This window comes from Protopterus annectens, chromosome 9.part0, assembly GCF_019279795.1.
Source record: "Protopterus annectens isolate FY-2018-M chromosome 9.part0, PAN1.0, whole genome shotgun sequence".
Classification (NCBI taxonomy): Eukaryota; Metazoa; Chordata; order Ceratodontiformes; family Protopteridae; genus Protopterus; species Protopterus annectens.
Window position 1 is genome coordinate 985,448,753 of NC_056743.1, and position 14,137 is coordinate 985,462,889.

Genomic DNA, 14,137 nt, shown 5'->3' on the forward strand with positions numbered 1-14,137 from the left:
GCACTTCACTGAGTACTGGCGATAGGTTTAGGAGAAGCGTCGTCGGCAGTTTTGGACCTCGGCGGCCTGTCTCTATCTTTATCTTTGTGTTTTTTTCGGAATTCCGGTAGTCGGATGGCTAACCGATGACACTTCTGGATAATTAAACCGAGAACCGAAATATTTAGAGGCAAAAATATAGACGACAGATAGTGTGCTGATTAAATAAAGCACAAAACAGACAACAAGGTACGTCGTGGTCAGGGCTTAGGCAAGGAATACAGTTCGAATGAAAAATCTTTGAGGTATTTGCTTTCCACAAGTAAAGCAATTAACTTTTTTCTTGCTATTTTCTTATGTCAGTAAAACGTTTCCCCAATGGGGTACTAAGACTTTGGTTCTGAAACTCGAAAACAAAAATTTCAGGAGTCGGCCAACTGGCACTTGCGAACTGCTTCTGCTTCGGGCACCACACGGCAAGAAAGACTGATGTAATGGTGTTGGCTACATGTTTTATACCCCTGACGTCATGGAAGAAGGGACAGCAACTGATGCAGGACCTAAGACTTTGTTAATCAGGCCGACTGAGGGCAACCTGCAAGCAGACTACCCAAATGTAATACTGCAACAGTGAAACACGAAGAATTCTCGCAGCTTGAGTTTGGCTGAGACTACTGACATGCACTTGGTAAACACCAAGAGAGGCTGTAATAAGACAAATGGCAAGGGTTTGGAATGAGGAATGATTGGCACCCAGCCAAAAGTGAAGAACCCATGCAATTTTGATATATAGGCAAGGATTATGATGGTCTGTACAGTACTGCCAATCCCCCCCTGCCTAGGGATGGGAAAGATAGTCTGCACTGAGACCATTTGAAATTTTGTCTTGTTATATAGAGATTTAGCCATCTGAGGTCCAGAATGAGACTAAGGTTCTGAATCTCCTTTGTTACTAAAAAGAATCTTCAGTATTCTGGATCCTTTTCTGGTCTGGTGGGACCTCTGGGATGGCCTTTCAGCGGGAGCTGAAAAATCATCTGAGCTGCTGCCCTTTTTTGCTGGAGTAGAACAATCTTTAATGGTTTGATGCGGCCTCTGGATGGCAATGTCATGGCCAACCAAACTTCCAGGTGAAGAGAAAGATGGCCCCCAACTGCCTACACATGGGAGAAATGTGGCAATCCTTCACAAAGGCTAATAAGGTTTCTCCCTGAAAATGGGCCCCAAACTCCTGGTTATGTGAACCCCATCGGTCCCCTAGGATAGTGTTCATTAAAGGACTCCCCCCACCTCGAGGAACCCTGTCGTAAGACATTCAAATGGTGAATGCAGGGATTCTGGTTCCCTGAATAGGATCTTTGAGGGATTTCAAAGAGTACTCCCCTTGTAGACAATTCCCAATCTTGCTCTCTCCACTGTTTTTAACTTAATACTGAACAGAAATGGTCCATTGTAAAATATTTTAATGAAGGACATGCTGAACGTGTCCACAAAGTCACACAACTAGAACCAGGAAAGACAGTGCATAGCTGTACTAATGCTTGTTGCCCTGGCTAAAGCATTGGCCACACTACGAAGCAGCTACACTGACAGGTTTGTAATGGACAACATACATAGACAGTTGAGCTTCCATCAGTTTTCTGGGTGCTGTGTAGGGGTCTCCTGACAGGATCCAAGGTCTGATCGTTCTGAAGCTTGGTCATGTGAGAAATATAAAACAGCATGCTCAGGAAAAGTTTGAGGTATAAGAAATCTTTCCATAACAGTCCATTATCCTAGCCTCTAGTTGGGAGAATGTACTAAGGAATTTCCCCGTGATGGCTCCTTTTGGTGGCTGCTGCAACAAAAGGATCAAAGGGCTCTTGCTCAAATATGGTCAAGTCCTTCGGGGGGGGGGGGGGGGGGGTGTCTCAATCTTTATATGGCTTAGAGGGAATATGTTCTAACGTGTCGGGGTCCCGCCATGCCATCCCCACCACCAGGATAATGAGATTGTTGGCAAGGACCACCCAGAAAGTACAAGGTGGAATCCTGTCTCCAACACTTTCTTATCTAGAGAAAGAAGGTGGGTGGTCCAAGTCCCACCCTGATGCATCACTTCCATGATCTCTCAAACTGAAATCTGGGGGATTCATGCCTGACATTAAAGGTCCATGTCTGAAGTGCCTCTATTAGGGAATCTACCTCCTTTTACACAGACATTTTCTTGGAACCATGGGGGGACGTGCCTCTGGGGACCTTGAAGGACAGGTTTGAGGTGCTCAGAAATGGACTGTTGTCCTGAAAATCTTGGCTCAATGATTCTGACAATGCTGGAGGGTAGAGACAAAACAGAGATAAAACCCCTTTCTCATGTCTATGGATGAGCAATGATCACAAAAAAATTCAGGAATGATACTGGAATAGACATATCAAGTAGAGGACCTAGAGAACAAAAATGGAACTGAACAGGTTGACATGGAGGCCTCAATCTTGACCACTCTGTACCAAGATGCAGTCTGCCCCAAAGCTTTAGGAGTCAAGTGTATCACATGCTTGGACAGTATTGACTGATGGAGATCCATAGTCACTGCCACCGGATGAAACTGGGATTGTTTTTGGCTCAGAGACCATCAGTACCAGAATGGGTGCTGGGTATGAAGCAACAGAAACAGAAATTGGAGTCTGTTGGCCTAAGTGTCCCAGACATTCCAGATGCAGGACGAGATGGAATGACATGTCAGAGCCTTGAGGAATACAATCAGACTCAAATCAACGGTGATTACATTCCTGTTACACCTATGCAAGGAAAATGAGGAAGCCTTGAGCCTAGAAACCTGAAGTGCTCCATCTGAGAAAGTGTCCCTGTGCAGGGAGACTTTTCCAGTACGACAATACTCTTGGCACTGATGACCACTGACGCCAAAGAAACAGGCTGGTGCAATTGACTTACAGCCAAAGGTAAAATGCAAGTAATACGGAAACTTTCAGAGCCACGAAAGTAGAGAGACTTGTCAAGGTTCTGTTTCCTCTTCTCCCTTTTCTTTAGCCTTTTTCCATATTTTTGTCTGTCTGTTTCTTGCTCCCTTTCTTGTAGTTTGTCCCTCAGGGAGGACGTAGCTTCGGTCACATTTTCTGCTGTAGCAGGAAAGCAGCCTTTTAAAATGTCCAAAAAAGAGAGCAGGGTTCAAGAACTTCCACATCATGCACCCAACATGCAGATGTTCTGGCCCCAGGCACATAAGACTTGTGTGTTCTGAGTGGGATTTAGTGCACTTAATTTCAGGTCTTCTTCATGAAGTATGCATTTTTTTTTTACATTGAATATAGTGAAAAGATATGATTCTTGGGAAAATGAAAGAGAAGTACTCAGGTTAGAGGGGAAAAAGACGAATGATGAAATTTTCCTGTCAAGAAAATATGTAAAGGTAGCTATAGACTTTGGCGGGCCTCTCATGAATAAGGAAAACTACTAGAATAAAAACTCTACAACAAAGTTTAACATTTACCACGGTTTGGCAAGTATGAAAGAAATATCCAAGGGCTAAGCAAAAGAAAAAGTTTTTCACTTACCTGGTCAAAGCGGATGAGTGCTGGGGTACCATGGCGTGATGCAGATGGTGGCAAACAAGATCTGGCGACAAGAGGAACACACCATTAGGGAAGAGAGGAGGACCCAGAGTACTGGAGAAGCTTCTGTGTGGAAAAGTTGTTGGCACAGATCTGCCACAAGAGCAGATAACCCAACCGTTGCGATGGACATAGTGGGCAACATACAATCATGCAATATCTACATCAGTAGCTTGTAATCAACAGAATATAAGCAAGAAGTGAGAAACATAGAATGAAAATACCACAAGGCCTGTAGACAAAAAGGACAACAGGAGTTGGCTCAATAGTTAATGGATCAAGTAACATCATCTTAGCTGCACAGTTTATACTGCAGTGGGGAATTACAGCTCCTCGTAAAGACAAAATTTTACAACAAAGTTCTGATTAGGGGTTATACAGCTCAGAAACATCAATAACACAGAACCACCACAGTGCTTATTTGATCTAATATTTTTGGGCAGGTGTACAGAACTAGTCATGGGGGAATGAGTGTGCCACTTAATGTCAGATTGACATGCTGGAAATCTATAAGGGGTATATATAAAGTGTGCCAGTTTGAGGTGTACTACAGCATTATGGTCAAGTTTATACCAGTGTCCCTTAAGTACAACATTCAGCCTACTAGAAAAGTTAAACTGCAAACTTAACTAGTCTACTTTTGACGCTTTTAGGTGTACGATGTTAAGCATATAGGCTGGCAAGGAAACTACAACTTACAAAAGGTTTAACAGGCAGGCATGGGCTACAATTAGGTATGCATAATCTTGACAAAAAGTGGCCAACAATTTTTGGAATGGTTTTAAACCCAACGTCTTGATATGGTGGTCAAATTTTAGACTAATTCTGACCACAGCAGCTCCACATTTTCAACAAATTTATTGAAATGCTAGTGGGTGGTGCAAGGATTAAGGTAGTCAGAGAATGGTATCTTTTTGCCTTTACTCATGTTTAGAGTAGCTCAGAGTTATTTAATCACTTCCAGACATTGACTGCTGTCAATAGATTGGTACTTCAGAGGACAACTTGGCAGAGAATTTAACTTAGCATGACTACAGAAGGTAGAATTACTGTTAAACGCACTGAAGGGAAGACACCCAAGTACTGGCCCTTGAGTGTTACCTGCAAGAAAGGCTGTAAACTATTACGCCAGTGAAGAGTTAAATAAACCATTTGAATGAATGGGCATCCAGACCATGACTCAATGCAAATACAATACATGACAAAGCAAAGAATAAGGAGAGGAGAGCATCAAAAACCTTAGATGTAGTGAAACAGACAACAAACCCTGATTGGCATTTAATTATTTTTGTACACATGAAAAAATTAAAAAGCATACTTTCTTCCACTGGCATGAATGAAAACTATGCTGGAAAATAATCTTAAACCATTTAACATTTGTTAATTTAAGAACTGCATATGAATTAATCCAAGGCTATGAGAAGACAGTGAGCATAATGAGCATGTCAAAAGGGCCTTGGAGACGAGGAAACAAAGCATCTCAAACCAGTTTTCCATTATGTAATTCTTGTACATAAACAGTAAAATCAAGTACAGGAGACTCATTCTCCATTAGACTGACTACTGTTAGGAAGCAGACAGGGCTGACATGTTAAATACATTAAAGGCTACAAATGAATATCTCAAGACCTGCAAAGGTAACAGACACAGGTTATTAGCTTTTTTTTGTCGTTGAGGAATACTCCACGTGCTACTCATTTGTTGCAAGTTTTCCCCTTTAATTAAGTTTCACCAAGTTTACTTTTAGCAGTATATTTAAGCTAAGACAGACAATGGAGCTGAAGAAAGCAGCAGAGAGCCTCCTGGCTAAAGTTTGCTAAATTCAGGACAATATTCCCACTGGGGACCCCTCACTTAAAACAGAAAAGGAACTGCAAATAAGAGTTCTGGACACAATGATATGCACAACAGGACCTGTGAGTGAATTAACATCCATGTCTTCCTTAAAGTTGTGGCTCAACTCATTTCACTAGGGTGACACAGCCAGATGTCTAGGCATCAAATACTGCTTGCTCATAATAGAATTAATAACTGCAAAACCATGCACATACAAAGTATTAAAACATTTCATCTTAAAGTTTACACAATGGCAAACATCTACTTGATATTTGACCTCTCTCTAGTTCAGGTAAAAAGATGTTCTGTTTAGTTCATATATTTACATTGTCATAAATTTCATGTTTTTCTAAACATCTCCACAACCAGTAGGACAAACAGCACTACTTAGCCTCGTATGAAAGCTCTCAGCTGGATAAATACAATGCAGCTTTTAGTGCATGTGCAACTTGAGTGGTTGCTGCAATATTTGAGTTAAAATATTACAAATTTAAGTTACTGTGTTTACTGTGACTTATAAAAGCCATTAAAACCTAGAACCTAAAAAAATAGTACTACTATAAAATAGTTTCTGCTGAAGAGAGTTATTTACACTTCTTTAATAACCCCCTGTGTTTCGACAAATATGAACATTTGAAGTGTGATGACCATCTGACTATCAAAAAAGCTTTGGGTTTTCCCATTGGAAGTTGCAGTGCAAACTTGCAGAACTCTACTAGAGGCAATGCGCTGTATTCATTCATGAGCCACAAGGATGTTCCAACTGCTGAAAAAGATCACATGGTCTAATTTCTGCTACTTCCCACCCATTTAGCTACTTATAATGCACATATTTCTGCTGCATTAAAACACTTCCTCAAAACTGCCTAGGACAAGAAAGCACAGCATGTTTTTTTTTTTTTTTTTTTTTTTGGGAGGGGGGTAGGATTACATCTAGACACACTGCAACAGAACCACATTTCCAAATTTTAAACCAACAGAAGCAGCCAACATGCTTCTGTCACAGAAAGGTAATTCCAACAACATTTTTCAGGCTGTACAAATATATAAAACAAATTACAGCAAAAATTATATTCTGTATTAGGTACAAGATCGGATATCAAAATCTAGTCTTCTCTTACACACCTTCAGTTCTGCATCCTGAACATCAAATTCAGACCTGTAAAGCTCAGGTTCAAAAGGGCCATTGGTTATCCTCATTGGGCCATTTGGCATCAACAAGACTGTGAATTTAAACTGTGCAACAAACTCTCCTAAAAGAAAAAGAAATGTATACATTTGCACCCTTCAAGCAAGATTCTCATCTTATAAAAATTTAATTTCAAGTACTTTAGCATATATATATATATATATATATATATATATATATATATATATATATATATATATATATATTATATATAAAGATGGGGGTCAGCAACAAAATTATAAAATTATACAAACATTATACAAGTGCTATTCATCAACATGCAATACATCACAGTTTACCTCCTTTTTATAAAACACAAAAAATGGCTAGACTAAGTACTGCTTACCTTCTTTTTCATAAAGCACATTAAACGGCTGGAGAAGTTCATGTTTAGCACATTCAACCACTCCCATCCTGGCTTTCTTCTCATCTTCAAATGCCCTGAAGGATACAGCACAGAATACAATGTTGCAAACAGCCATCACAACAACCAGAAGTAACATGCATCGGCAACGGTCACCACCTTGTCAAACCTGATCTATACTACACAGTCAGTAGTGTGTGTGATCTGGTGTCAGTCATTTTCAAAACAATGAACATGGTCACATCAACCTTGATGCAATAAAAATTTCACTAGCGCATTCTGCAAAACCTACATTCTGAAAAGCAGCTTGAATCAATGATTAAAGGTCAGCTGTTATGTCTCAGCAGACCCACGTTAATTTCTCAACCACTTACTAGGATGTAGCCCTGCATCAGCCTTCTAACCGATATGCCCGTTTGCCTCTATGCACAGGCTTCCCTGGGACACCCCCCAGTCCATCCCTAGCATGGTCCACTTAAACCTTCTACATCTGGACATGAGCCATCAGCAAACTGTTACAAAACCCCACACAGTACAGCTTTTGAGCTTGTTCATTAAGTCACACTGAATGGCATGCATACTATCACACTGCTCACTGCGCATACAGCAGTGTCCTCTCCTCACTTCCATTTTTTTCCTTTTCCTTAAGTACCACCTGAAAGTCAAGTAATTCAGTCTTTTCCTGTTCTATTAATGCCTCAATACTTTCATATCTTAGCTCTTGCAAAGTCATTTTCTTAAGATTTCAGAATATGGCAATCTCTCTGGCAATTCCACAAAATACAGTGGTGTTTTCTCCGCAACAATATCTTTGTCCTAAAAAACTTCTATCACAGTGCCCTGCATTGTGTGTAGCTGATTAACATATGAATGCAACCTGCAAAACTATCAGCATAAGCCATCAATACAGAGAAGCACAAATCACTAAGTCCAGTTTTGTTTAACGAATCTTATTTTAATGGACCATCTTTGACAAGTTAGTCCTTAACAGTAAACATTCCCCAACTTGTGTACATCTGATAATGAGAAGCTGTGAATGCAGGGATTTAACTCTTGAAGGAACCAACGTAGATACAATGTTGGCAAGGTACTGATGAAGGCTGGCACAAGGATCCCTTATGCAACTCACACTTTCATGTTTCAGCCAACATTGACCCCCCCCCCCCCCCGATATACAGACAAGAATGCTTTTGGTAAATGAAAACATGGCCTAGGCATAACTATATCTGCTCACATCCAACAGAATGTGTGTCGTGAAACTACACCCTACACCAGAAATGTGTTCAAGTATCCTACATCTGCAGAATGTACGATACTATACTACGATACAAAATTTATAAATTTTTTCTTGACAGAAAGTCAAGCGCACACACTTGCTGTTTAATACAGCTGACTTCCTAAGCTGTCATGGTAAATAAACAAGGCAGTCACTACTGCTACTCTGGCAGCAGGGGTCCCAAGTATTATCCATATTTTGTTGGACTATGTATAAAATGCAGTTTGCCAGCCACTCGGAAAGGGTCTATAAAAAACAGCCTTGTTAAGTGCCAACTCAGAAGCTACTTTGGGTGTAAAGGATTGACATGTCCTATAAGCTGACCCCTATCTTTACTGAAAGATCTGTACACTGCTTTGCTTTTGAGGATTTCATGCTCCAACATTGTCCTGCCTGGAGTGTCACTGCCAGCAAGAGCATGCTTTCCAGGACCGGAACTTTAACAGCACAAATATGCCAGCCTTACAGGGAGACAAGAGTAGCCTCTTATCAGTCACGTAGATGAGGTACTTTTTCTTGGTAGTTCATATTAACTACTCCTTTTAAATACTGCTTGTACATATAGTAGGCCAACAAAAAAGGTTCTAAGGAGAGGCACAGTAAAATGGCAGAAGTATGCATATCAAATCAAGAATGACTGACTTCAAAGCTCTGCTTACAGTAGACTCCCTCTTATTCGACCTTGTGTTAACAGGACGCTTTAACCAGACATCAAATTTCTGCTACAGCCCTAGCGACAGACAGTGAAGAACACCACTTCCACCTCCTCCAGCCTAAATAGACATTTGAGTTTTAGACCTCAAACTCTTTAGAAAAATGCATACGAAGATTTATCCAGCCTAAGGTCCAGTCCCAGCAAGACCAGATTAGAGGGAGTCTACTGTATTATGAAACTGGAGGCTCACAGAACTGTAATGCATTCTTCCCTAGAAGAGCTCCACAGAGAGAACCCATTCACTTTGCTAAACAGTTTCTAGAACTTTCATTTTCTGGCAAGACTAATACCTTTTAAGGACTGGCTTTTAGAAGAGGTCAGCACACTGGAAGTGGCAAGCTTAGGCTCCTGAGATTCGAGAGACTAAAGTCCACTCTTTCCTGGGTTAGCAGCATGATCTCCTAAGGTAGAAGAATCAGCCCCCTTCTTGTGTTATATGGATCAGTATGGAGAATCATGGTTGCCAAGGCCATTGCAGGGCAATCAACAGAACCCCAGCCTCATTCATCCTTAATTTCTGCAATATCCCTGGTAAGAGGTATGTGGATTGAAGACATACACCTCACATCTCTGCCACAGCATGTTGAACATGTCTACAATGCAAGCCTTTGAGCTCAAGACTTTAGAAGCAGGAAGTCTACAACTGGTGGCACTTCTCTGTCTACGATAGGGAGACTTTCAGAGAAATCTCTAACACCTCTGTATCCTGCTTCCACTCAATAGCCGTCAACAGACCTACTCTGGTTGACTACCGGGACATTCTGAGCTGGGGGAATGGAAACCACCTGAAGGTGAAGTTCCAGCTGTATTGACCTCACTAGGGTCAGACTGCACACCTTGGAGGAGATGGTGCCCTCTTGCTTGTTAACATATCACATCAGTGGAATTGTATCTGTGATAGGTCTCAATGTCCATGATTTACCTCCATTCTAAAGGCTTTTAAGGCAAGCAGTATGGCTGAATGTACTGTGAGGTGTGCCAAATAGAACCCCCATGTCTGAAACATTTTTGCCCAGAATGTGCTTATTTAAAAAAAGTGAACTGTAAGGCTGCCTACCCAGCAAAACACTCCCCGGTGGCTGGAATAAGCGGTATCCCCGAATGGGAGGAAGGCACCACTACTGCCAGAGAAATAAAAAGTACAGTTGTGTACACTTACCATAAATGTAGATATTAGACTGCATTCACTGTTGCAGTCATCACACTAGGGTTATCTGCCTGCAGGTAGCCCTCATTCGGCCCGAATACCAAAGACATAGTACTTCTGCGTCAGATGCTGTCATTCCAGGACTAACGTCAGGTGTATAAAAACAGGCAGCCGACGCCATTACATCAGTTTTTCTTGCCCCAAATGTCAGCAGCCCCCAAATAGGGAGGTAAGTTATGGTGGGGAAACACCACCAGTAAAAAGTAAATACCAATACCAATAGTAATAGCCATAGAGAGGAGAGAGTGAGAGAAAATCGGGGGGCAGGAGGGAGGGAAAAGTACAGTTGTGTACACTTACCATAAATGTAGATGTTCGAGTGCATTCACTGTTGCAGTCATTACATTTGGGTAATCCTGCTGGCAGGTTGCCCTCAGTCGGCCTGAATTTCAAAGTCTTGGGTCCTGCGTCAGTTGCTATCGCCCCTTCCCTGACATCAGGTCGTCAGGGGTATAAAAGATACAACAGACACCATTTTCTTCAGTTTTTCTTGCCCCAAATGTCAGGCGCCTTTCTAAAGGGTAGCCAAAATTTATATATCTACGTATATATAAAACATACATGCACCAATATAAACTTTACCTTCATCTACAAGCAAATACACCACATAGGTTCTATAGATCAGAGAAGGAAAGAAGTTCCAGCAGAAATAAGGGGGATGGCGGGTGGGTAACCTGGACTGCAACAGTGAATACACTAACATCTACATTTATGGTAAGTGTACACAACTGTACTATATTCTTCATGTTTCACTGTTGCAGTCATTACATAGTCCTAAAGCTATGGTTGGGAGGCTGGAGCTAAACAGCATTAGGAGTGGCTATGAGGCCCTGCAGAACTGCAGTGGCAAAGCCTGCCCTGGATTTAGAGTAGAGTGGCAGATGATAATGCTTTGTAAAGGTGTGCACTGAACTCCAAATAGTAGCCTCTAAAATGTCTTTAGTTGGTACTCCCCTGAGAAAGGCTGCTGAAGTGGCTGCAGCTCTGGTTGAATGTGGCCTAATGCCCTTAGGCACTGGCTTGCCATGCTGCGAATAGCAGAAATTAATGCAGTGGCCTATCCACTTAGAAATAGTCTGCTTGGATATGGCCTTTCCTTGTGATCCTGCAGCATATGCCACTAGTAATTGCTCTGTCTTCCTGAACACTTTAGTTTTGTCCAAACAGAATCTAAGCTGTGCATGTCCAAAGAATGCAGAATTCTCTCCCCCTTGTTCTGTGGATTTGGATAAAAAGTTGGCAAATGAATAGTTTGGTTAAGGGCCACACTGGACACCACCTTAGGCATAAATGTTGGGTTTGTCCTCAGAGACACTGTCTGGATAAAAAATGATAAAAGGTTCCACAGACATGAGTGCCTGTAGCTCTGACACTCGTCTTGCAGAACTTATTGCTAGGAGCAGAGCTGTTTTCCAAGATAAAAGCTTTATACCAGCAGTAGCAGCTGGCTCAAAAGGAGGTAGGGTGAGTTTTTCCAAGACATAATTGAGGTCCCATGCAGGTATTGGCGATCTCCTTGGAGACCTTACATTTTTGGCTCCTCTGAGGTACTGCCTTAGTAAAGGATGAGAAAAAATTGGTGGCTCTATTGTAATGAGCCACAATGGCAGAAGCATGAATTTTAATTGATGAAAAAGATAGGCCTTTGTCCAGCATCTCAGTTAAGTATTGCAAAATCTACGGAATATTTGGTACAGCTGCATCAGTTCCTTGTGCCTGGTTCCAAGCACAAAATCTCTTCCATTTTCCAGCATAAGATTTCCTAGTACTAGGCCTTCTGGCTTCCAAAATGACATGCATCACAGCTTTACTGAGAGGTGTGCTTTGTATGGCTACATTATCCGCCATGCTGCCAGGTTTAGAGTCCTGAGTTGGCTGTGCAGGATCGGATTGTTTTGTTGGGACAGTCTGGGGCAATCAGTATCGTATAAAAGTTTGTTTGAACTGAAACTGGCACTCCAAATGTAATACTGTCCAATAGTACAAGTTCGATGAAAAGCAACACTTGCTTGTAAAAAAGAACACTATTTACCAACCATGAAGTACTACTCCATGGTGGGTAAATAAAGTGTTCTTTTTTACAAGCAAATGTTGCTTTTCATCAAACTTGTACTTTTGGACAGTATTACATTTGGAGTGCCTGTTTCAGTTCAAACAAACTTTTATATGTGCAGGACTGTTTTCACATTGGAGCCGGTGTTTCCAGTTTGTTGTTTTCAAATGTTTTGCAGTCTTTATTGTTTGTTGCAATCAGTATCATCTTTGATTTCTCCTGTTTGACCTTTAGGAGTACCTTGGGGAGAAGAGGCAGTGGAGGAAAGGCATATACTGATAGTTTTTTCCGGTTGAAAGATAAGGCATCCACTTTCCATGCTTGTCTGTGATAAGTCCTTGTGCAGAATCTTTTTAGTTGGTAGTTGTGAGGGGAGGCAAACAGATCTATGTCCGGGCATCCCCATTTCCTTGTTATCATGTTGAAGACTTGTGGATCCAACTGCCACTTGTGGGGATATATGAGGTTTCTGCTTAATTAGTCTGCCAGAGTATTTTCCTTTCCTGGCAGGAATTGTGCCTGCAGATGAACTTGGTAAGTCAATGCTGAGTCCCACAAAGCCATGGCTAGTCTGCAAAGGGGTTAAGAATGTGTGCCCCCTGCTTGTTTATATACCACATGACCGTGGTGTTCTGTCTATCAGTAGTTGTCCCGGATGAAGTAGGTCCTTGAAGGCTGTTGGGGCATTTTGAACAGCTAGCATCTCTTTTTGATTGATATGTAGATGCATTTGGTTTGTGGACCAGGTGCCCTGAATGCCTTTTCCTGCCATGTGGGCCCCCCAGGCATAATCTGATGCATCCGTTGTTAGGTTCTGCCTGGCTGGGGATAATGTGAATGGCTGTCCCTTGTTTTGGTGACAAGCCTTCGCCCACCATCGAAACTCCGGTTGCAGGCAGGGAATGAGAGTAATCATTGTTTCCAGACTGTGGCAATGTTGCGTCCAGACTCTTTTTAGGTACCATTGAAGTTTCCTCATATGCAGTCTTGCATATGGAATTAGTAGGATGCAGGATGCCATGAAGCCCAAAGCCTGCAGAATTTTAAATTGCAGACAACTGGGCCTTTGTTGCCAATCTTTTGAAATAGGTAGTCAGTTCCCTTTGTCTGGCGTGAGATAAGCCATCTGGGCAGTTGTATTTAAGCTTGCACCCAGAAATATTATCTCTTGAGAGGGTACTAGTTTTGATTTCTTTTCGTTGACTGTGTACCCTAGGCATGTTAAAAGTTTTCACAAATGCCAGATGCTGTAGTAGAACGTCCTTGTTCTCTGCTTGAATTAGGCAGTTGTTCAAGTAAGGATATATTTGTATTCCTCTGTCTGCAGAAAGCAATTACTGGTGCCAGGCACTTTGTGAAGACCCTGGGCACAGTAGGTAAGCCAAAGGGCAGTGCAGATAATTGGTAATGCATTGAGCCAGCCTTAAATCGGAGGTATCTTCTGCATGATTGCCTGATTGGGACATGCAGGTATGCCTCTTTTAGGTCTAAAGTCACGAGCCAAGCCTTTTTGCTCAGCATGGACAGAAGCTGCTGCAAGGTCAACATTTTGAATTTTGGTATATCCAGGAAAGTGTTTAGAATAGACTGATCCAGTATTGGTCTCCAGGCTTTGTCCTTCTTGGGTACCAAGAACAGTAGAGTAAAATCCCTGTTCCTGCTCTTGCTGTGGTACTTGTTGAATAGCCCCATATCCATGAGGGATGAGACTTGTAGCCTTGTGACACTGTTTCGAACCCACTTGTCCTGGGTTATAATGTGCCAATTTGGAGGAAATAGTGCTATTTTTCTCCCTAAGGGTGCTGCCAGGAGATAAGTGCTTGGTGCAGGCAGTGGGAAGTCATTGGGACTGTTTCCTGTATGGTTGTGATTTGTCTTCTCCACTTTTGGAGGTAGAAGCACCTCATTG

General features: G+C 41.8%; 1 protein-coding gene across 1 annotated transcript in view; it reads right to left on the reverse strand.

Moving 5' to 3' along the window:
• PA2G4 (proliferation-associated 2G4) overlaps window positions 1–14,137 on the reverse strand; it is a gene marked incomplete in the record, with an annotated part of 522,843 nt that overhangs the window by 206,944 nt on the left and 301,762 nt on the right. Inside the window, 2 exon segments of the mRNA XM_044083746.1 lie at window positions 6,550–6,677; window positions 6,960–7,054. Of these exon segments, the coding sequence (XP_043939681.1) occupies window positions 6,550–6,677; window positions 6,960–7,054 (223 nt within the window).